At 42.7% G+C, this 22,729-nt stretch overlaps 1 protein-coding gene across 3 annotated transcripts in view; it reads left to right on the top strand.

Annotated features, from left to right (window-relative positions):
* CNOT1 (CCR4-NOT transcription complex, subunit 1) overlaps nucleotides 1-22,729 on the top strand; it is a 56,174-nt gene that overhangs the window by 1,504 nt on the left and 31,941 nt on the right. For all 3 annotated transcript variants that reach the window (XM_010001683.1, XM_010001684.1, XM_010001682.1), the window contains exons 2-17: nucleotides 3,214-3,321; nucleotides 3,987-4,085; nucleotides 4,662-4,730; nucleotides 4,830-4,884; nucleotides 5,229-5,432; nucleotides 6,799-6,967; nucleotides 8,084-8,210; nucleotides 8,962-9,072; nucleotides 10,149-10,319; nucleotides 10,793-10,920; nucleotides 11,916-12,156; nucleotides 13,986-14,105; nucleotides 16,729-16,851; nucleotides 17,096-17,247; nucleotides 20,782-20,932; nucleotides 22,216-22,417. In XM_010001683.1, the coding sequence (XP_009999985.1) occupies nucleotides 3,214-3,321; nucleotides 3,987-4,085; nucleotides 4,662-4,730; nucleotides 4,830-4,884; nucleotides 5,229-5,432; nucleotides 6,799-6,967; nucleotides 8,084-8,210; nucleotides 8,962-9,072; nucleotides 10,149-10,319; nucleotides 10,793-10,920; nucleotides 11,916-12,156; nucleotides 13,986-14,105; nucleotides 16,729-16,851; nucleotides 17,096-17,247; nucleotides 20,782-20,932; nucleotides 22,216-22,417 (2,230 nt within the window). The remainder of the gene's footprint in view (nucleotides 1-3,213; nucleotides 3,322-3,986; nucleotides 4,086-4,661; nucleotides 4,731-4,829; nucleotides 4,885-5,228; nucleotides 5,433-6,798; nucleotides 6,968-8,083; nucleotides 8,211-8,961; nucleotides 9,073-10,148; nucleotides 10,320-10,792; nucleotides 10,921-11,915; nucleotides 12,157-13,985; nucleotides 14,106-16,728; nucleotides 16,852-17,095; nucleotides 17,248-20,781; nucleotides 20,933-22,215; nucleotides 22,418-22,729) is intronic.

Genomic DNA, 22,729 nt, shown 5'->3' with positions numbered 1-22,729 from the left:
TGACTTTTCTAAAGCTCCCATGTTGTTAGAAGTTGAGTACTCACTGGAGGTTGATCTGCAATCGTGCTGTCCTTTCCAGCACTGTTGGTTTCACCAGATGATGTTTGCAGCAGGCTGTGACTGAGGCATGACTTGCAGATCTGTCAGGAACACTTACATAAAGGACAATAAACATTTCTTTGATTTGGGAGAAGATAAGGTTGATCTGCCATTCAGCTGGAATATAGATCTCTAAAACAGGGAGGGATTGTTCCTTACCTTTGGGGCAGGCCTCTTCAACTCACTGTGCTGAGACAAAAAACTGCTCAGTGGAAGTGGCTGTTTTGTGTATTTTTGGTTCCAGATCTTGGATTTCAAGACTAAATTTCTAAAACCTCCATGATCCCTTACCTTTTTTTCCTTTTTTTTTTTTTTTTTTAAGCTACCTTGTATTACTTTACTGTTGTGTTTGGTAGTACAGTTTTTCCTTAAATAATTGAAGAGACTGGATGTGCATGCTCCAGCTCTGTCTCACAGGGCACTGCTTGGTGTAAATTTTTAGCATAATTCATTCATTTTTCCAAAGCTAAGCATACAAGGTAGGAAACCACACTTGGAGCTGTTCTTGTCACAGCTGACCAAAATGACACTTGCATTGAAACATGTCACTTGCAAGCATCACTGTGGCAAATCTTGAGGAACTCTGCTTAAGCATGCTCTCAGTAGTCATTTAACACAGGAGATGCCTTGAGACTGCTTTAAAAAAGGTTAAATCTTTTATGTATTTGTCAAAATAATAACTTCCTCTGAAATGAGTTTTTGTGGTCTCCTTTTCCTGAGTCAGTGGTAAGGAAAGGCTGGCTGGAGAGAGGGGGAGGGCTTTTGTGGAAAAGCAAAACTTTCTGGATCTAGAAGAGCAGAGTTATTTTTGATCTAACCCTGTGTTTGCCTGAGTAAAATACACGTTTTCTCTGTGTGATAAATCCAAAGATGGGTGGGTCAGATTTTTATCCTGAATCACAGGTTGAAGTTGGAAGGGACCTTGGCAGACAGGGCTGCCAAGGAATACATCCAGACAGCTTTGAGTATCTCCAAGGAGGGAGACTCCATAACCTCTCTGGGCAGCCTGTGTCACTGCTTTGTCATCCTTATGGTAAAAAACAAGTCAGTCTTTACAGATGTTTTATGATCAGTGACACTGTCTCCTAAGTATGCATGAAGGCTGCCAAGACAAAGGTTTCTTTCAGCTCTTTTTGCAGGAAAACTAGCAATCCTCCTTCCCTGTTTCCTGGAAAAGCTTTCACATGCATGTAGTTAGAGTTGAAAGATGCTGCACGGGAACTTCCAGCCTTCTCTTCTCCTCCCCATGTGTTATATTTTCAAGTTGTTAACCCTGTGAAGTTACACGAGGAAGCACTAAATCAGTTGCAGAGAGCTGGTGTTGCTGGCTTTAGTTTTCCTCTGTAACCATCTGCTTTGAGCTCCCCTTGGTCATGGCACCAGGATAGGTCCTTAGGAGTTTGATCCAGCTTCATGCCAGTCGTGTTATCACGTCTAAATCTACCTATTTAGTTGGGATTACCTAAATCGAGTGCTTGTTTTCTGAAGCCTGAGCTTCAGTACTTGCTGTTAGGTCAGTTTTACTGCCTTCTGGGCATCTTGGGTGGGGGGTGGCTGCCTTCACAAACAGCTCAAGAATCAGAGCAATATCCAACTCAGATGTTTCTTTCCAGCAGAAAAAAAAAATCAACTTGGCAGCCACTGGAACAAGCAGGCTGTGAGGGAAAGGGAAGCAGAGTGTCAGATAACCTGGAAGGATAGAGTTGAGAACAATCAGAGCTGAGCAGACATAGCCTGGAGCGATGCTGTTTGTGCACAAAGGAGCTCCTGGCAAACAAGGATATTTGTGAGAGGATGAAGCAGGGGCTTGGTGGAGGCAGGCAGAGCTGCTGCGTTGTGCTGCCACACGTGTGCAGCTAGAAAGGGGGAAACAATGACAAACGTTTTGCCAAGAGATGGAGATTGTGTTTGATGTTTGCTGTTACTCTTTGGACTGTAGAAACGAGCTGTTGGTAATTGTGACTACACATTTCTGCCGGTATGATTTTTAGTAAAACCATGCTGTCCAGTTAGATGAGGTTTGGAGAAATGAATAAACACTGAAACAACCTGAAGATACTTGAGACAACCAGCTGATGAGCTGATCTGTAGCCAGGGGTTAAACTGAAGGCAAATGGTGGAGGGATGCTAGCAAAATGTAACAGCTTGGTTAAGATTTAGTAATGAGTGAGATTTGTGGCAAACTAACAAATGTGGATCACCTGTTATCACTGAGTTCAGCTGAAGGAGCTTTAAGGACAGGGGAAAGACTTGGTAAAAGGTCTCAGTTGCATGTGTTCAGCATATGGTGTTTGATTTTACAGCTTTCTAATGAGAAAGTTTGAGATGAACTTTTTTTCTTCAGATGGCAGGAAGTAGTGTGATGGTGGTGAAACTGGGTAAACTGTGGCTGCCCCATCCCTGGCAGTGTTGAAGGGCAGGTTGGATGGGGCTTGGAGCAGCCTGGGCTGCTGGAAGGTGTCCCTGCCCATGCAGGGGGTTGAGACTGGATGATCTTCAAGGTCCCTTCCAAGCCAAACCATTCCATGATTCTGTGATTATTCCTTTTGTGTCTTACAAGACCATGGAGTAATAGTGGCTGAGTCAGTCATGATGAGGAGACAGAAGCTGCCTGCGAGATCAGTGAAGATGCTGTGTGGTGGCTTGTTTCTGGGCTAAATTCCTGCTCCACAGGCATGGTGCAGAGGTGCCCACTGTGCCAAGGTTGCAGTCATGTGGAGTTAGGTACTGGGGGAAGAAATGTGGAGAAGTGAAGCTGTGGTACTGTGGTTTCTGGGCTGCTTTGGTGATAGAAATCATTGAAATCATCCTCTAGGTGACCTAAACACCTCTTTTTCCTTAGATTTTGAAGACTACTACCCATGAAATGCATGGCTGCTGTGTCAACGACTTGTGTCTAGATTCTCCTTTATCTCAGCTTAAGCTTTTCATCTGCAAATAGAGTTAACGACTTGGCTTCTAGGCTAATGACAAAGCAACATTCTCAGCAGTTTTGTTAAAACTCTAGATGACTTAACCACTGGAAATACCTCTGTACCCACAGTACCAGATCCAGGTCTTGCTCTGTAATGACTGTTTGCTACCAAGTTGTTGTTTTGGGTGTTTTTTTTCCAGATTGTGAACAGGCACGGTCCCGAGGCAGACAGGCATTTACTACGCTGTCTATTCTCGCACGTGGATTTCAGTGGCGATGGTAAAAGCAGTGGCAAAGATTTTCATCAGGTACAATTTGCACTGAGACATCTGTTTGATTCCTTTTTGGTTGTTACAAATCTGCTATAGGGTTTGATCTGTTTGAAGCACAAAGGCAGGTTGGAGGTAGGAGCTTCAAGGAAACTTCACCGCTGCCTTTCAGTTGCAGGCACCTTTTTCCAGGGCTGAAGTCAGAAGACAGCGAGTTGTTGCTATCTGACTCTTAACAGTCCCTTGATCTGGAAAAACAGCTTCAGTACAATTGCTCTTTCTCTACCACATGCAGTGCTCTGGTTTGAAAGCCTTCTTTTGTCTTTTAAAATTTTGTCCAAATCCCCTAGTTGGCATTTCTGGTGCTGACTGTATCTGTTCTCAGGAGTGTTTTCATCCTTAAACCATTTTGCCACAAGGTTTTTAGCTCATAAACAGGATTTCAGACATTCTTAGATGGTGTGAGGATGCTAATGATACATTGCACCCATGATGGAGAATGTTTGATCACTTTCTCAGTTTTAAAAGAACAAACTAATCCTGAAGAAAAACTGATTGAAAGAAACTCGCAAATGCTAATGAGAATTTAGACACTTTCAAGACTTAAGCACCTTGTTTTAGTTTTGCTGCATATGGTGAGCAGTACAGGTTTGGTGTTCTGCTACAAATCAGTATGAATGCTCAAGTCACCTTGTTGTTTTCAGACCCAATTTCTGATCCAGGAGTGTGCGTCGCTGATTACAAAACCAAACTTTATCTCGACGCTGTCCTACGCCATTGACAACCCCTTGCACTATCAGAAGGTTTGTATGATTCCTGAAGGGCATCTCCCTCTCAGAAACTGCACTGAATTGGTCTGTAAGAAACCAGAATTGGTCTGTAGGAAACCAGCTGGTTTTCCCTACTGTTTTCCCTGGCTTTGTTTTGGTTTTTTTATGGCTAAGATTGCTTATCCTGGAGTCTTCAAAAAAATGAGCTTGCCCACAGGTTGAGGTGGTGGTAACTTTTTTTGTTCATCTGAGCAAGTTATTCAGTCACTCAGAATGACTCCACACTAATTTGAAAGCTTAAGCTAACATTAATACTTTATGGCTTGTTTGTGGCAAACAATCAAATCAAACCTTCAGTGCTCCTGTTTCTTTCAATATGAGAGCCATGAGGGGTTTAGTAATGAAGAAGAGGGATATGTGGAAGAAACTTGTAGTCTGTCTGAAAATAGTTCCAAAAATGCTTTGTTTAGCCATGTAAGTTTTGTGTTTGCCTACAGCAGACTAGTTACTAATATTGCAGACCTGCAAATGGGCTCTAGATAGTCTGTACCTTTATCAATAAGACTAATCATTTAACAGTTTCCTTTTAACTCTTCTTACCTGTTGCAGAGTCTAAAGCCTTCACCCCATTTATTTGCCCAATTGAGTAAAGTCATCAAATTAAGTAAAGTTCAAGAGGTAGGTGACCATTTCTATTGAAAATAATTTAATCTTTTATTATTATTAAGCTGGTTAGCAAGGATGATGTCCCCTTACTGTGCTGGTTTTTGTTTGTAGGTGATATTCGGTCTCGCTTTACTGAACTCTTTCAGCTCAGATCTACGAGGTTTTGGTAAGTGCAGCTTTGAAAGTTCTGCAGCAGGGACACCTTTTTTCTTTTAAGCAGTAGTCTTTCTGGATGGGTAGATGAGAGTAATTGCAATCAGTGGTGCTGATGAAGACTTAGCACCATTTTGAGAGGGGCAGTTGATATTGAGCTTATCCTATACTAGACTGGAATTCCCTTCCATTGATGACTTGTTAGATAATTAAGCAAACTGAAACTCCTATTTAAAACTGAATTGTGGCTTGTGCTAAACAACCTCAGATTAAGAGGATGGTGCTGAGCTAGAATAACTTTTTTCATATTAAAAAGCAATTTCAGGTTTTGACTCTGGCCTCTCTTGTTTTCCAAAGCTGCCCAGTTTATCAAACAGAAACTCCCGGATCTTCTGCGTTCTTACATTGACGCGGACGTCAGTGGAAATCAAGAAGGTGGCTTCCAAGATATTGCAATAGAGGTCCTGCACCTTCTCCTCTCCCATCTCCTTTTTGGGCAGAAGGGAGCCTTTGGGGTAGGACAGGAGCAGATCGACGCATTCCTCAAAACATTACGTAGAGGTGAGTGTGTTTTGGGGGAGGAGAGGTCCTGGAAGCAAACTTGAGAATGGGTTTTGTAACTTCCTGAAATGGTGGGGAGCTTGATGAGGTAGAACTCGGTATATTTTCATACCTCTAAACTGACAGAAAAACACCCCTGTCCTGGCACTGGGCCATCATGCACTGCTTTTCTTTCTCTGAGCAGTAATGTGGTCTCACGTTTGTGTTTGTTGTTTTTTTTTTAAAGTTGTGATAAACAAGCATGAAGTAGGGGGTATTGAAACCTGTGTTTGTGGGTTTGATTAAAGCAGCTCAGTGCACTGCAGTTGAAAAACTTGAGCCCCTTACAGTGTGAGGAGCAGACATGACCATTTTGAACAGGTGGATTTTAAGCACTGGGTTGTTTGTTGGGTGCAGATTTATGAGGAAGCACGAGCACAGGGAGGTAAGGGGCTTGAATTAAAAATGGTTCATTTCCTGAAGGCTGCCATGGTGTTTGTGTAGAGACAGGGGATGTTATGGGTATGGTAATATCTTCCTTTCTGAAACAGTAGTGTTTGCTGTAAACCCCAGAATAAGGAGGATTTGGATTCAAAGCTAAGTTAATTTAACTTAACCCATTCCTTGTTCCTCACAGTCCTAGAGGAAGACACCCTTTATCCAAGAGCAGATTATTTGTTCTATTTAAGTGTAACTTCCTAGTTCATACTTCCTTTAACAAAGGAAGTATGCATTAGCTTCTGCAAGTTCCCCTCACATTGCTTTGGGAAATTGGAAACTCAACTCTGCATGGCCCTGAAGGGTGTGGAGACATTATCCGTCATCTTAAAGATGGTGTTGGTTCAGGAAGTCCTACCATGGGGTGTCCTTGCTGCCTTCCACTGTGAGCAAAACTCCCACCCATCCTCTCCTTCCTGTGTCTCTCTCAAACCTTCTTTCCCTGGAAGGAAGAGAGGAATATTCTTTCCATGCCCAAGTTCCTGGTTTAGATTTACTAGACTTCTTAGGTTCAGTAGCAGCTTCTTTGTTTTCAAATACTTCCTGATTTGGAGGAGAGCTTTTGCTGTGCTGCTGTATTGTTTCCTGCTCTGTGCTTTTTTTGGATGACTGCTGCTAGTGATAATCTAGCTCTAAACTTACCACCAGCACAGCTGCTAACCCTTTGGGCAGCTGCAGGTTTGTGTGAACCTGGTTTATCCCACATTCTCCTTCTCTAGGATTATCCAAGTGCCAGTAGAGAACTGAGAGGTGGGATTGAGAAATGGTGCTTTATTTCTGCAGCAGCAGGGAAACCAGCACAGCAGTCAAATGGTTTTGGGTAATCACTTGCATTCGACTGGTATTGTGGGTTTTTTTTGTAACTTTCTTTTGTTCCTTTTTCCTTCAGATTTTCCCCAGGAGCGTTGCCCTGTGGTGCTTGCACCACTTTTATACCCTGAAAAACGGGACATTCTAATGGACAGGATCCTGCCTGATTCTGGAGGGATAGCTAAAACAATGATGGAGAGTTCCCTGGCAGATTTCATGCAAGAAGTTGGCTATGGCTTTTGTACAAGGTTTGTAGGAAAATGGGATTTTTCTCCATCCTCCTGGGTGGCAGTGGGTTTCTTGCTTGTTTTTTGAGGCAAAAAGTAAAAAACACTAAAAGTACTAAAACAACTAGAAGCTTATGAAGGATGATGAGGTCATCTGTTTGGATTCTGGCTTTATATTTTGCTTTCTTCTAACAATGTGTAGTCTGAAATTGTGTGGGGTTTTGTGGTGGTAAGAAGTGCTAGATATAGGTATTTAAATTCCTTGTGAAAGTTTGCTAAGAATTTGATCATCACCCTTTTTTTAAACTAAAAAAAGTGGCTAGGTAAGCACAAATTGCAATTAAATCCACCTGGGTCTTTAGAATTTTGTGACATTGTCCACCTAAAATAGGTGACAGAAGAACTGAAGGTGATAGTGTCACTCCAAGAGAGTTTCCCAGCAGCTTTCTGTGGATACTGGGCTTTGCTCAGAATGGTGCTTAGTGACTGGGGTTGTTTGTAGCTCTAGAATCTAATTGTGAGAGTGAATTGCTGGAGTATCTTGACAGCTGCATCAGTCTCTGCCTGCTTAGTCAGACCCCAGTCAGAAGCTGACTATGGAAGTGTTGATTTGAATACATTACAGGTTAATTTCCTTTCATGTATCTCTGCATTCTGCAGAAATCCCTCTCAGTTCTGAAGTTTTTAAGGCTTGAGAATAGTGCTGTAATACTGGTGGTGATAACAGGAGTCTGCAGGGGTGTGACTGGTTTGGAAGGGCCTTAATCTTAAAGGAAGATTCTCTTCAGCATGAGCTAAGGGAAGGAAATGATTCTGTGTTGTAGAAGAAAGAATTAACTGATCTTAACCTAACTTTTTGTTTAAACCTTGAAATAAGGAAACAGAAATATGAAGGTGTTGGAAGATAATGAAAAAGTCCTTTGTTAACATAGGATTGTTTAAAACATGTCTGATCTACTAATTTTCTTGTTTTAAGAATTTTACAATTGTTTGACAACTTGAATATACGGTCGTATCCATTTCTCCCAACACTGTGCTGTCCCAGCTGTACTTCCAGGTCTTCTATTGGTCTGTCTTACATTGTGCCACAGTGAAACCTGCTTTTGTGTTAAGTTTTCTCTGTTTTGTTGATTTTAGTGTGGAAGAATGTCGGAACATAATCATGCAGTTTGGGGTCCGGGAGGTGACGGCTGCCCAGGTTGCCCGGGTGCTGGGGATGATGGCTCGAACTCACTCAGGGCTGACAGATGGTATTCCTTTACAAGTGAGTGGCCTGCTGGGGTGGGGATTAGCTCTATTACTTTTTATTCAGCAGAAAATGGGTTAAAATGAAAGCCTGTAGTAATTTAAGAGTTGTTTTTTTTATTCAACACTTCTAACTGTTCTCCTGGAGAGAGTCCAGAGGAGGCTACAGAGATGATGGGAGGGCTGGAGCAGCTCTGCTCAGGAGCCAGGCTGGGAGAGTTGGGGTGTTCAGCCTGGAGAAGAAAAGGCTCCAGGGAGACCTTAGAGCACCTTCCAGGGCCTGAAGGGGCTCCAGGAAAGCTGGGGAGGGACTTGGGACAAGGGCAGGGAGGGACAGGACAAGGGGGAAGGGATGAAAACTGGAAGAGGGAGATTGAGGTGAGACATGAGGAGGAAATTGTTTGGTGTGAGGGTGGTGAGAGCCTGGCCCAGGTTGCCCAGGGAAGCTGTGGCTGCCCCATCCCTGGTAGTGTTGAAGGGCAGGTTGGATGGGGCTTGGAGCAGCCTGGGCTGGTGGGAGGTGTCCCTGCCCATGCAGGGGGGTGAGACTCGATGGTCTTTAAGGTCCCTTCCAACCCAAGCCAGTCTGGGATTTGATTAAATGTCTTTAACACGTCCCTAAATAAAAGATTCCCAGAAGAGTGCAAGAGTGGTGTCATTACTGGTCTGAACTTCTGCTTACCTTGACAGTGCAGAGGGTTTTGTAGCTGGTGGCTTTTGAGACAGCTCTATTTTTAACTTGTATTTGATCTAATGTGTTTCACTTGCAGTCTATTTCGGCCCCTGGTAGTGGGATTTGGAGTGATGGGAAGGATAAAAGTGATGGAGCACAAGCCCATACCTGGAATGTGGAGGTCTTGATTGATGTTCTTAAAGAGCTGGTAAGTTTTGTAAGGATTTTGGTCTTTTATTTCTGAAAGAAGGACTTGTCTCAGTGTGAGTATAAAGCTGCTCAAGCTCCTACCAGCCTCAGTGGCTTCAAATCTCATTCATATAACTGTATTCCTGCACTTAAATGATTGGTGTTTTTTTTATCCTCATTAACAAGAATATTCTGAGAAATTGTGAGAAATAAAAGCTGCCTGAATGGTTAACTTGAGTGCAGCTTGAGATTGATGCCATACTTCTCCCACATTCCCCAGCATGTGTTGGAGCTGCTGACAGTGGGAAGTTTTGTGTATCAGGCACCTTGTTTGGAAAAGCTTCTCATTGTAGGTTTTAATGATGGAAATGAAACAAAATATTTTTGTAGCTGCTTGTTCCAAAACTCTAAGTACTTCTTTTATACAGTGACACTTGAGAAATAGGAAACTTTTTTCACCAGTTTATAAGGAGCCATTTTTATAATTACGTCAGTGAAACATGAGTCCCATTTTTTCTGCCTACCTCATGCTGGGTGATGCTGTTTTTCTGTATCTTCACTCTAATCTGTGCAGGACTCACTATTTTGTTTTTCTGAACCTTGGAATATACACCTGGCTTTGTCTTTGATGCTCATCTGCCTCTGAATAGAGGTGGTGTGTGGTCCCCAGTGGCTGTAGTTTCCTCAAAGCTCCCTCATCCTTCTGGTTCTCACCGTAACTGAATCTAATCAGTGCTTTGCAAGTACTTGCGGTGTCTGTTCTTCAAAAGGAAAAGCAAACCCTGATTGCCAGTGGGTCAGACCCTTCTGCCTTGTATTGGAGGGCACATGAAGACTACCAAAGGAATGAGTTAGCATGCTGGGAAAGGAACTGTATGTTTGGAAGGATAGACAGCTACTGCCTCTAGTGCTGCAGGAAGCACAACCTCCCAGACTTGTTTCAAATGTGAACAAAAGTTCTCACATCTAAATCCTGTTCTTCTTACAAGCCTTGCTTTCTAGTATGTTGAGCTGGATAAAATACTGATGAAGAGGGGTTCTTACTGAAGTTTCTCATGTTCAAGGCTGACTACTCTCTTGTTTTTCTGCTTGCAGAATCCAAGCCTGGACTTCAAAGTAGTAACCTATGAATTGGACCATCCAGGATTTCAGATTCGTGACAGCAAGGGCCTGCATATTGTAGTGTTTGGCATCCAGAGAGGGCTGGGCATGGAAGTTTTTCCTGTCAATGCCATCTACAGACCCTGGAAGCACGCAGAGGGCCAGGTGGGTTTGCCAACATACCTTGCTGTAGCTGTACAACACTTGGAAAGTTTCTGAATGTCTTTTGTGGCAAATGGGAATTGATAATGTGAATTTTTAGCCAAGCTGTGTTTGAGAACTTGGCCTGTAGGGCTCAGGTATGTCACTGAAGTACAGTTATTAATTGAACAGGGTGTTGTTTGGGAGGGGATGGGTTGCTTGAGGCACATGTGACAATACCTTTGTTTTTAGCAGTGTTCTGATATGTGATATATTGTGTGGAATTACTGCTCTGAGGCTTTTACCTGATTACACAAAGGCTGCAGCTTTATGTCACCTGTATCTGTCCCTTTCAGATCTCCTGGGAGGAGAAGTGTCAGGTTCAGTCTTACATAAAACACATTTATAGTCAGTCTTGGCTCATCTCTGTTGCTTTTTTTGTGGGAGCAACCTGGAACTCTAAATAGCTAAACTATTTTTGCTGTCTTTTCTTCCAGCTCTCCTTCATTCAACATTCCCTCATAAACCCTGACATCTTCTGTTTTGCTGACTACCCTTGTCATACTGTTGCCACAGACATCCTGAAAGCACCACCAGAGGATGACAATCGAGAAATTGCTACATGGTAAACCTGTTTTACATACCTAGAGTTGGAGTAAGAGGATTTGTCTGGTCCAAGATGGCTTTATCTTCATACAACCAGATGTACTTGCAACTGTGTGTAGAATGTACATCCCAATAGATCAGCCAGTGGTACTTGTTCCACGTTTGATCAGTGAAAGTTGTCATCAGAACATCTGAAAATGTCCACCAGTTCTTGATTTTTGTTGCAGTCTTCTGGTTGTCTGCAGAGTTTCTGCTGATGCCTTTAGGCAGGTGGTGTGAGCTGAGGGGAGGGGATAGAGGAGGTAGGAATTTACCATCTCTCTTTCCCAGGATGACATGAGAGAAAATTGCTCTATTTGTGTGAAAAGTCCTGGGATTTAAATAGTAAATATATACAGCTTGTGCTGAGTGAGTGCACAAACTGACTAGTGGTGCTTTCTGAGCTGACCTTCACAACCCTTTTTTGAGGTAGCTGATGGGAGTGGAAATACTTGCTGCATTTTCCATTGTGTGGCCCAAAATAGGGAAGTGAAGGATGAGGAATATGGGTAAACTGGGCAAAGTGGCAATAGTTAACTTGTCTGTAAAGCAGACAAAGCAAGTAAGATATCTTAAGTTTCACAGGTGGGGACTCAGGAGTAGCAGTTGTTGTAGTTATTATAATTTTCTATTATGATTTCTTATTATTATTTACAGTTTATTGCATTTCTGGAAGTGTTTCAAGCTAAATTATCCCCATAACCTGCCTCAAGCTGAAATTTTTCGACATCAGCTTTCCATTCTCCCTCTTCCCTGACAGGATAAGCAGCTCTTAAATTGATTTATAATAAAAAGGAGTGATTTTTTTTCATGGTTAAGGATGCTTTTTGTAGACTGAATTGGCTGTGATAAGAGCTACAGTATCAGGTTGTTTGCTTTATATGCTCTTAGTTTTGGCTGCAGATTCCTAGAATCCAGGATCCTGCAAGCCAACTGCTTTAACTTTTTTTGGGGGGGGTTGTCTGTTTTTGTTAGGAAGAGCCTGGATTTGATTGAATCTCTCTTACGACTGGCAGAAGTGGGACAGTATGAGCAGGTTAAACAGCTCTTCAGTTTTCCTATCAAGCATTGCCCAGACATGTTGGTTTTGGCCTTACTGCAGATCAACACCTCCTGGCACACCCTGCGCCATGAGCTCATCTCCACCCTCATGCCAATTTTCCTTGGCAACCATCCCAACTCTGCCATCATTTTGCACTATGCATGGCATGGACAGGTAAGTATTTTCAGTCGATTCTGCCTGTAGGTTATTCATAGGACTGAAAACTTCAGTGGGTTGAACAGTTAGACCAGCAATCCTTGTATTTGCTTATCAAGTGGGTAATTTTAAACCCACCAGGTAAATGATCAGTGGTTTGTGCAAAGTCATCCAAGTTGTCTCCTCCCCTTCTTGGACCAAACTGTTGTGATTTGATTTGCTTGGGGGAAATTTAGTCAGAACAAAGAAAGAATGTTCACTGAGAAAATATTCCTGGAAAAAATAGACCAAAGTTCACTTTGACTTTTTTTTTAACATTTCAGTTTTAACTAAAGTTTGAGGTTTTTTAAGAAAACCAAAAGAACACAAAATCTCAACTCCCCCCACCAAACTCTCAACCTCGTGTTTTATAATGTGTAGAAATGTGAAGCAATAAGAGGTGAGGAGTTTTAAACCAAACAATCTCCATTGTACTCACTTAAAGATGGAAGATATTGTAAGTATAAAGAAACTACTGTAAATTTTAAGAGTCTAGGGTGTCTTCTGAAAACTTTAGGACTGTCCTTATTCAAGAAGAGCTTCCCTGTGGAGACAAAGTCATGATGTAGGCAAGTTTCATGCTTTTAATGGGACACTAGTAGACTTGTATGGATTTGCCTTAGTCTTTGTGTCTATGGGTAGTTAAACAAATAGGAGTCAGAAGAAACTTAGGGCAGAGGAGGTCTCTGGGATTAGGAGGGAATCTGCATCAGGAAACATCTTACCCTGGTCAAGTTAATGATAAGCTTGACCTCTGAGGTCTTGGTCCACATGGACTGTAAAATTATGGCTCTTTGCTAGCTGGAGTTCTATGAATGTTGTGTGTTATTTCCTGGTAAGTGTTTCAATTGAAGAACGGGGAGTAGGATTGATGTGCTTTTACATGAGGTCCTGAAATAGCAGCATTTGCAGTTTTTTCTGCAGAGCAGGCTTCAGAATGAAGCACAGAACCATGGCTGCCACGTGATATGGTGCCACCCCACAGCTGGAGGATGTTGCACTTCCCACCCTGAAGCAAAGCTATAAAAATCTGAGTTGTGTTGTAGTTTTCAATTGCCACTGAGTGAGCAAAGAGCTGGATACCATGTTTGCCATGTCAAGGGGTGCTGTTGCAGTTCTCACTTCAGAACAGCATATCAGGCAGAACATTTTGGAAATGATTTGTCTATTCCCAAAGCAATTTCTCTACAATTGAGAGGAATCAGACCTATACAGGTATAAGAAGGAGATGGGATGTTCTTAACATGTGTAGTCATTCTGCATATTTTAGTTGTAGCTCCTGGGTAGTTTATTATTGCACAAAAAGAGCCCAACTCAGAAGCTGAGGTCTGAAACTGATAAAAGTATCACAGAATCCTGGAATGCCAGCTTGGAAGGGACCTCAAGGATCATCTGGTCATAGAGTTGAAATGAGGTGGCCCAGCACTCTGTCAGGCTGAGTCTTAATACTGTCCAGTGTATGGGAATCTACCACTTCCCTTGGGAGGCTATTCCCATGTCTGACTGTTCTCAGGGTGAAAAATTTTCTTCTGGATTTCAGTCAAAATCTCCCCAGGACTAACTTGTTCCCATCACCCCTTGTCTTTTCCATGTAAAAAGGGAGTCTCCATCTTCGTGGCAGCCACCCTTTATGGACTGGGACATGGTCATAAATTCTCCCTTGAGCCTTCTCTTCTCCAGGCTGCAAAAACCCAGTCCTTTCAGCCTTTTCTAGGGTTGCATAGAGATAAAATACCCTACTGAATGTTCACATAGTGGATCCCCTTTTCTGAAGTCATGAAGGACAATCCCAGTTTGGTTCTCCTCAGGGTCAGTCTCCTTCCATCCGTCAGCTGATCATGCATGCCATGGCAGAGTGGTACATGAGAGGGGAGCAGTATGACCAGGCTAAACTCTCACGGATCCTTGATGTGGCACAAGACTTGAAGGTGAGTAGTACAAAACACTGCCTTTCTTTTCTCTCTGCTGTCCTACACAGGCTTGCTCATCTTTTAACAAAGGCCATGCTGAACTTGGATGTGACTAATTGAGTAAGGATTAATTTAAGCGTGTCTGAACTCAGTTGTTGCTGCTTGTGCCTCATCTTAAAGCCACCACAAAGCAGCAGCCTGTGTTGGGGTGACTTGAGTGCTCTTCAGCTGGGTTGTGGTATCTGCAGGTGCTTTCTAGCCTGTCCACTAGTGAGCCCAAGACATCTCCCTTGGTGTTTGCAGGAGAGTTGGTCGTCATGGCTTAGCTGACAAGTAATTTGGGGAGCAGCAGAAAAGAGCTGTCTGTGCTGTGAGTGTATTGTAAATCCAGGGAGAGCTTTGCCTGTTTTAACCTTGAATACCACTGAAATGGGAATGTAGAAAATATCTTGGAGAGATTTGTGTGAAGGTGACACTGTTGAACTTGATGAAACAGGATTTTGTTAAGCACTCTGCTTTTCCTGGTAAGTGTTTCAATTGAAGAACAGGGAGTAGGATTGATGTGCTTTTACATGAGGTCCTGAAATAGCAGCATTTGCAGTTTTTTCTGCAGAGCAGGCTTCAGAATGAAGCACAGAACCATGGCTGCCACGTGATATGGTGCCACCCCACAGCTGGAGGATGTTGCACTTCCCACCCTGAAGCAAAGCTATAAAAATCTGAGTTGTGTTGTAGTTTTCAATTGCCACTGAGTGAGCAAAGAGCTGGATACCATGTTTGCCATGTCAAGGGGTGCTGTTGCAGTTCTCACTTCAGAACAGCATATCAGGCAGAACATTTTGGAAATGATTTGTCTATTCCCAAAGCAATTTCTCTACAATTGAGAGGAATCAGACCTATACAGGTATAAGAAGGAGATGGGATGTTCTTAACATGTGTAGTCATTCTGCATATTTTAGTTGTAGCTCCTGGGTAGTTTATTATTGCACAAAAAGAGCCCAACTCAGAAGCTGAGGTCTGAAACTGATAAAAGTATCACAGAATCCTGGAATGCCAGCTTGGAAGGGACCTCAAGGATCATCTGGTCATAGAGTTGAAATGAGGTGGCCCAGCACTCTGTCAGGCTGAGTCTTAATACTGTCCAGTGTATGGGAATCTACCACTTCCCTTGGGAGGCTATTCCCATGTCTGACTGTTCTCAGGGTGAAAAATTTTCTTCTGGATTTCAGTCAAAATCTCCCCAGGACTAACTTGTTCCCATCACCCCTTGTCTTTTCCATGTAAAAAGGGAGTCTCCATCTTCATGGCAGCCACCCTTTATGGACTGGGACATGGTCATAAATTCTCCCTTGAGCCTTCTCTTCTCCAGGCTGCAAAAACCCAGTCCTTTCAGCCTTTTCTAGGGTTGCATAGAGATAAAATACCCTACTGAATGTTCACATAGTGGATCCCCTTTTCTGAAGTCATGAAGGACAATCCCAGTTTGGTTCTCCTCAGGGTCAGTCTCCTTCCATCCGTCAGCTGATCATGCATGCCATGGCAGAGTGGTACATGAGAGGGGAGCAGTATGACCAGGCTAAACTCTCACGGATCCTTGATGTGGCACAAGACTTGAAGGTGAGTAGTACAAAACACTGCCTTTCTTTTCTCTCTGCTGTCCTACACAGGCTTGCTCATCTTTTAACAAAGGCCATGCTGAACTTGGATGTGACTAATTGAGTAAGGATTAATTTAAGCGTGTCTGAACTCAGTTGTTGCTGCTTGTGCCTCATCTTAAAGCCACCACAAAGCAGCAGCCTGTGTTGGGGTGACTTGAGTGCTCTTCAGCTGGGTTGTGGTATCTGCAGGTGCTTTCTAGCCTGTCCACTAGTGAGCCCAAGACATCTCCCTTGGTGTTTGCAGGAGAGTTGGTCGTCATGGCTTAGCTGACAAGTAATTTGGGGAGCAGCAGAAAAGAGCTGTCTGTGCTGTGAGTGTATTGTAAATCCAGGGAGAGCTTTGCCTGTTTTAACCTTGAATACCACTGAAATGGGAATGTAGAAAATATCTTGGAGAGATTTGTGTGAAGGTGACACTGTTGAACTTGATGAAACAGGATTTTGTTAAGCACTCTGCTGCTTTTCAGCTGTTGACACATTCACCAAAGAGACTGGAAGTGGTAACTGACTTCTTTTGAGTCCTTTATTGCTTCTTGAAGTCGATGCAAAACAATTGGGTGTCTCAAAGTGCCAGAAATGCTGCCCAAAGTCACTTTTGTTGTAGCTGTTGTCCCAGTCTCTGTGTTCAGAGGTGAACACGCTGGGCAGGTATATTCAAGTGGCTGTGTTTGCAGGGAGATTTTAGGCTCTTGTGATTCATTTTGTTGCAATATCAACTTGGGAGCTCTCAGCTACTTGCTGGTCATGTAGAGGAATTTAAAACTGTCAGCACAAGGTCTGACCTTCAAAGCTCATGATTTCAAGTAAGAACTCTTCCTTATTTGTGATAATGAAGAAAAGCTGATGGCACCAACCTTTTTATGGACAAAAAAGCACAGCAGCAAGTGATAGCAAGACTCCTCTATTGAAAACTAGGTGGGGATTAGAAAAAGAAGGGTGTCCTTGTGTCTTCACTAGTAGTCTTCTGATTTCTTTTTCTTCAGGCCTTGTCAATGCTGCTAAATGGTACTCCATTTGCCTTTGTTATTGACCTTGCTGCACTTGCCTCTCGACGGGAATACCTCAAACTTGACAAATGGCTCACAGATAAAATTCGGGAGCATGGGGTAAAGCAGGATTTCTCTTTTTGTTTTTATTTTACACTCCTTTACCAGTGACCAACTTCAGTCACTTTTAACAGTTTTCTGAGTAGCTTTAAAGTTGTGGAAAGTGTCCATGGTCTGATAGTTCAACTCTTTCACTGAACTATAATAGCTTAGTGCAATTCTTTCCACGGTGCAATTGCCAAGTTTGAAATAGTGACTTGGATGCAGTTTGGGAGCTTAAGATAACTTTTTTTTTTCCCCTTAGGAGCCTTTTATCCAGGCCTGTATGACTTTCTTAAAGAGAAGATGTCCATCTATCCTGGGTGGCCTTGCTCCAGAAAAAGATCAGCCCAAAAGTGCTCAGCTTCCTCCAGAAACCTTGGCGACGATGTTGGCATGTCTGCAGGCTTGTGCTGGGTAAGGGTGATGTTGTTTACACTGAATCTACAATCTGTTTGCAGCTTGTTTGCTGGCCCATGGTCACAGCTGGTTTGGAATTTTCCATGGAGAATGGGGTTAATGAGAATATATAAGGTTGCAGAGGTAGTATGTTTCATTTTGCACAGAAACTTCTGGTGTAGGCTTGACCACAGGAGCTTGCAAGAGTGTTCTTGTCTTTGTAATAATGGTCTTGGTGAGCTGGTTAGTCAGATCTTGGCTTGTTAATGACTAGATACAGGGCTGTAATTCAGACAAAAAGGAATCCTGGCTGTAACTACAGAATGGGGCAGCATCTTGGAAAACAGTGAGTGTGTAAAGCATTTTCTGATTGCAATAAGCAGATGCCTCTGTGTGTGGCTACTGCCACAGCACAAAGTGCTAATGCAGTCCTTGTGTGTAGGAGAAAAATGCCAAGTGGTGTTTCTAATAAATAATGTAATGGAGCCTGAAACTAGATATGTAACTTCTGCTGTCTTCTTTTGAGACAGTCTCAAAGTAGTCAAAGGATGGAAAATAATTAAGATTTTTGCAGACCTGGTGGTTTAGCCAAAGTCCAGGAGCAAAAGGTGTGGGTCCTAGGGAGCTGTTTTATCTGCCTGAGGAAGGAGTAGACTACAGAAAGGCTAAGGGAAACTGGAATTGGGCAAATAATTTTTTAAATACTGTTTTCCCATTTAGAAAAAATGACTGAATATTGGAAAATATTTGTGGTGTCACTTCTTAATGCTGTCAGGTCAAGATGGTATTTAGCTGTACCAATACTTCATAGGTAACTAGATGTAGCACAGTGTGTCACATGAGCCAGAGGCTGAAAGCTGGAGGTGGTGCTAGTTTTGGTGTTAAATTTTGACATGTCTGAGTGAGAGTTGCCTGTTCTGTGACTCTCACTGAGCCCCTTGGCCTAGCCAGTGTTGTCTTGAAAGATGGAAAAAACATCTTGTAATGTATCCAGGATGATTCATGGCTCTCCTGTAGATGCTGGGAATTGAGTATCAACATAGAGTTGTCACCTTAGGTATTTGAACTGGAAGGGAATGTGATGCACCTTGAAGATTTTTAGGAGAAAGGAATCTCCTGATTCCTTCTGGAACCTGTGCAATTAAGCTTCAAAATGCTGTTGAAATTTTGTTTCTGAAAGACAAGGTCTAGCACACTTCTTGGGCTGAAAAAGTGGCTGTTATTTTTCAACTCCCAAGTGCATCTTCTGAGACTTGGTAACTTCATAACTTTGCATGCTACTGTGTCCAGATTTCAGAGGTTTAATGGTTAGCTGTAGACCTGTCTTGCATCTGATGTCCCTGCATTCTGAATCTTAATGTGCCACCAAGTTTTATTTATTCGATTAATTCCAAAAGCCACTAGTTTCTCTACTGGCACAATTCTCTCAGCTTTTGGTTTCTTTTTATAGCTACTTGTATTCCCTTTTATGCAAGAATGTGACCTACTTGAAGTCATTTTCCATTAGTTATTCTCTTTGTGCTTTAAAAAGAAAAATGCTGGGATTTCTCACATGAAGGAATTGCTTTGATTAGCTCAGGTTTCAGTCAGAATGGAAGCAGGCATTGTAAAGACCAGAAGATTAAAATCAGTCAATGTTAAATATGTCTGAGAGGGTAGTTCACTAGCTGAAATACCTCAGATTTTCTTGTCATGTTTTGTGACCAGAGAGACACCTTCCTTTGCCACCAGGACCCTGCGTGTTTTGAGACTCTTCTATTTTTGGCACAACTTGTTTCTCTGCAGTTGTGGCATCGTGTAGCAGGGAGACTTCAACAAGAAATAAGTGTTCTTTTTATTTCTAAGTGTTTGTGTAATGAAGTCAGGGTGGTTGCAGGCACCACAGGCTGACCAAGCATGTGATCTGGTTACAAACTACTGGGAAGTCCTCCCCTCCAGGAGATGTGGTGAGCTGAGGGGCAGCAGTGCCTCTTCCTGCAGCTGTGTCCAGCACAGTTGACATGGCAGTGTGGGGAATGGTCATTCTTTCTCAGTCCCTGCCTCAAGAAGGGAAGAGACTTCTGGGTGCCTTTACCTAGGGGAATGAAAAAGCCTTTCCTTGCTTTGTAAAAAAAAAAAATAAAAAAAAAATAAAAAAAAAGCAGTGCAAAAAATGTGAACTTGCTGCTGAGTTTCCCTTAAGCTGACAGTTTTGTTCCTCTAGAGCTGGCTGGCTTTGGTCCCTGGCTCTGCTCTTTACTAGTGTTTCAAGATTCTTCTTCCTACAGATTCCCCTTACTTCTCTTCAGGAAATTATAAGATTATATACCTGAAGATTTTTTACCCAGAACTTAAAATTACTAAAATTTTAAGACCTTGTACATAGTGGATCACTGGCTTGGGAGAGCAACTGTATGTAGCCTGTAATGGAATACAAGGCTGAAGGCTGATCCACTCTCCATTTTCCTGCCTTAGTTTGCAGAATGGTTCCTCTTTTTTTCTCCCCTTTCCTCTCATCCCAACAGCTGTGCAGTCAAAGCTTGTGAAAATTGAGGTAAAAGGGGGAATCTCCAGAGAAGGGTAACAAAACTGTGTGGGTTTAGCTGCACCATGATGAGAAGGAATCTGCTGCTGTAGCTGTCCTCACCTCACCAGAAAGGCAGAACTAACATTCAGGAAAGCTGGAAATAATTGGCTGTATTTTCCAAAAGGAAAGTGTTAGTTTTATGGTTAGGTGTGTCAGCAGCAGAGCTGCCTTGCCTTCCAGTTTGGGAACCTGGCAGTCAGGCATGGAATACTTGGGAAAGAGGTACTGAGTGCTCTCAGTTGTGCAATGACTCAGTTTTCTGTTGGCTTTTGATTATAATTTCCTTGATTAGATACACTTCCTGTCTCTGTTTTGGTTTAATATTCATGTATGAAACATATCTTTCAGTTTATAGGCAGGTGAATTTCAGTGAAGCAGGTGGTGGTATCTACCTCTCATCCTTTTTTTGTCCTCAAGAGTGTAGTAGCCCAAGCTTTAGTCATGTGTCTCCTTTTTTGGAGAGACTTTGTGTGTAACAAGATTCAGAACAGGACTAATGATGAAGGGTTAAGTCTGGGGACAGGAAGGAGCCTTCAGGAGTGGAGTTAATCAAGGGATCAGAGTTATCGTGTGTTTTAATTCATATGAATCCATAAATCCTATAGCCCATGTGGACAACAGCAGACAGACTGTTGTAGTCAGCTCTTCCAAGGACTGTTGGAGCCATGTAGGTCCATATCCCAGCTTTCTGCAAGTCATGACTTGCTGGAGTAACAGTGAAGCAGTATTTGAACACTGAAAACAAAGAAATATTCTATTGATAGGTTTAGATGAACCTTCAGATTTTTTATATATAAACACACGAGTTTTTCTTGGGACATGCTCTAATGCGAGTTTTGCAAATGCCAAAATGTAGCTTGTGCTGGGCTTGTTTTTCAACTCCTCTTTGTGAAATACAGCCCAAACCTCTGTAAGAAAAGCAAATCATCTAGGGGCCTTAGTTTTCTGGATGTTACATGGCTCACTGTCCTGCTTATCTGTTGCAGGAGTGTTTCTCAGGAGCTGTCAGAGACCATCCTCACCATGGTGGCCAACTGCAGTAACGTGATGAACAAGGCCAGGCAGCCCCCACCTGGAGTCATGCCAAAAGGACGCCCTCCCAGTGCCAGCAGCTTGGATGCCATCTCTCCTGTACAGGTAGACAAGCCACGTGCTGCATTTTCAGGTGGTGGTGCTGATTTACCATTAGTTCTGCTGCACTCTTGGAGCTCTTTCAGCTCAAAACATCATCTGTCTCCCTTAGTTTTTACATTTGCTTGTCTAGATAACTTAGAGTTGTGGAGTAATGCCTGAGGGCTGTACTTCAGAACTGGCTGTGAGTGACAAGATGTAGCAGAACAGGAGCACTGAGGAGGGACAGAGATTTGGTTTATTTAGAATAACTGAGAGTTTCTTTGAAGGTACTAAAATTGACTAAGACTTCTGAGAACTAAGCCCTGCCTTTGAACCTAATGTGTCTTGTATGTAGCTTCACAGGCCAAGCAACAGTGCTGGAATGTAAGGACTTGTAACTGGGGCTCTTCAGCTCTTAGCTGAACTGCTCTTTTAAAAACAAGGTACATTTAAGTTACTCTCTGCCACTCATCATCCCTTCCAGTTCTGGGAGCAATGCATCACAGGCAGGTTTTGCTTCTAGCACTTACATTCAACAGGAGATTTTAAAACAGTACATTTTTTTCACATGAAATCGTGGCAGTTCAGCATTTAAGAATGTCTGGAGCATCAGTAGATCATGTAAACCAAATACAGAGAGCAATTTCCTCAGAAATCGTTGCTTTCTTGAAATTGCTCATGAAATATACCAAATATCTTGGCAACCTGCTGCAGGTAAGTGATGTGAACAAACAGAGCAGATGTTATTCTGTAGCCATGTTACCTTTTAGGTAGGTAACAGGGGTTTTTTGCTGTTTCTAGTCAGCAGCTCTTAATTTATTGCTTTGTCAGCTGGTATTGTGCCTTCCCTCCTTTTCATCACCCAGGTGTTGATGCTTTTTGTTGCAGACTGTGTTCAGGTATTTAGCTGTGAAAAGTGGGTTTAATGGAGTCCTTCAGACAGTCAAGAAATGCTCTGTAAGTTTGATGTGAATTAAGTCTTGGGGTGAGATCTGAGGTCATAAATGACAAAAGCATTAACTGCTCCAGTGTCAAAACATACACTTAACTAGAAAATATGGAACAATCAACCTTCCTGTAAAAGATCTGGTAGAATAGGGTTCTGTGGGATTATAGAAGGAAAAGTGAAATCACGTTTAATAGACAAAACTTATCTTTTGGAGGGATCTGGATGAGTTCAGAATTTAAAGCAACCGTGCAGAAAAACTCTCTTTAGGTGTGTTTTTGTACCTCTTTACACAAAGCCTGCCAAAAAGTCAGCTTGATGGCACCTGATGGATGTCTGTGTGTCACCCTCCTTCCTTCAGATCGACTCGCTGGCAGGGATGGCAACCCTCAGCTTAGGTGGCTCATCTGCTCCTCACACCCAGAGCATGCAAGGCTTCCCTCCAAACCTGGGCTCTGCATTCAGTACTCCTCAGTCACCAGCAAAAGCCTTCCCCCCTCTTTCTACCCAGAACCAGACGACAGGTTTCAGTGGCATTGGAGGAATCTCTTCACAGCTTCCAGGTACCGCTGCCCGGGTGGAGCCGTTTGCATTTTGGATGCCTCAAGAAGCACTGATGGTTGTTGTGGTTGGGAATACTGGACAATCACCTGTATGTCATGTGGGAGGGAGCTGTACAGCCCTTGCTCTTCAGTCACTGCTGAAACAGCACTTCAGAGTGTTGGAGCTGCCATAGGGTAACAGTTGGAGAGTCCAGTGTTTTTTGACAGATCTTAGCAGTGTTATTTTTGGTTGGGACAGAGGTGAGGAACTGCTTGAGATAAAACTCCTTGATATTACCTCAGAATCATAGAATGTGTGAGGTTGGAAGGGAC

Source organism: Chaetura pelagica, unplaced genomic scaffold (assembly GCF_000747805.2).
Source record: "Chaetura pelagica isolate M959 unplaced genomic scaffold, ChaPel_1.0 scaffold1157, whole genome shotgun sequence".
NCBI classification, from domain to species: domain Eukaryota; kingdom Metazoa; phylum Chordata; class Aves; order Apodiformes; family Apodidae; genus Chaetura; species Chaetura pelagica.
The sequence above is the reverse complement of the archived record's forward strand: the minus strand, read 5'-3'. Positions and strand labels throughout refer to the sequence as shown.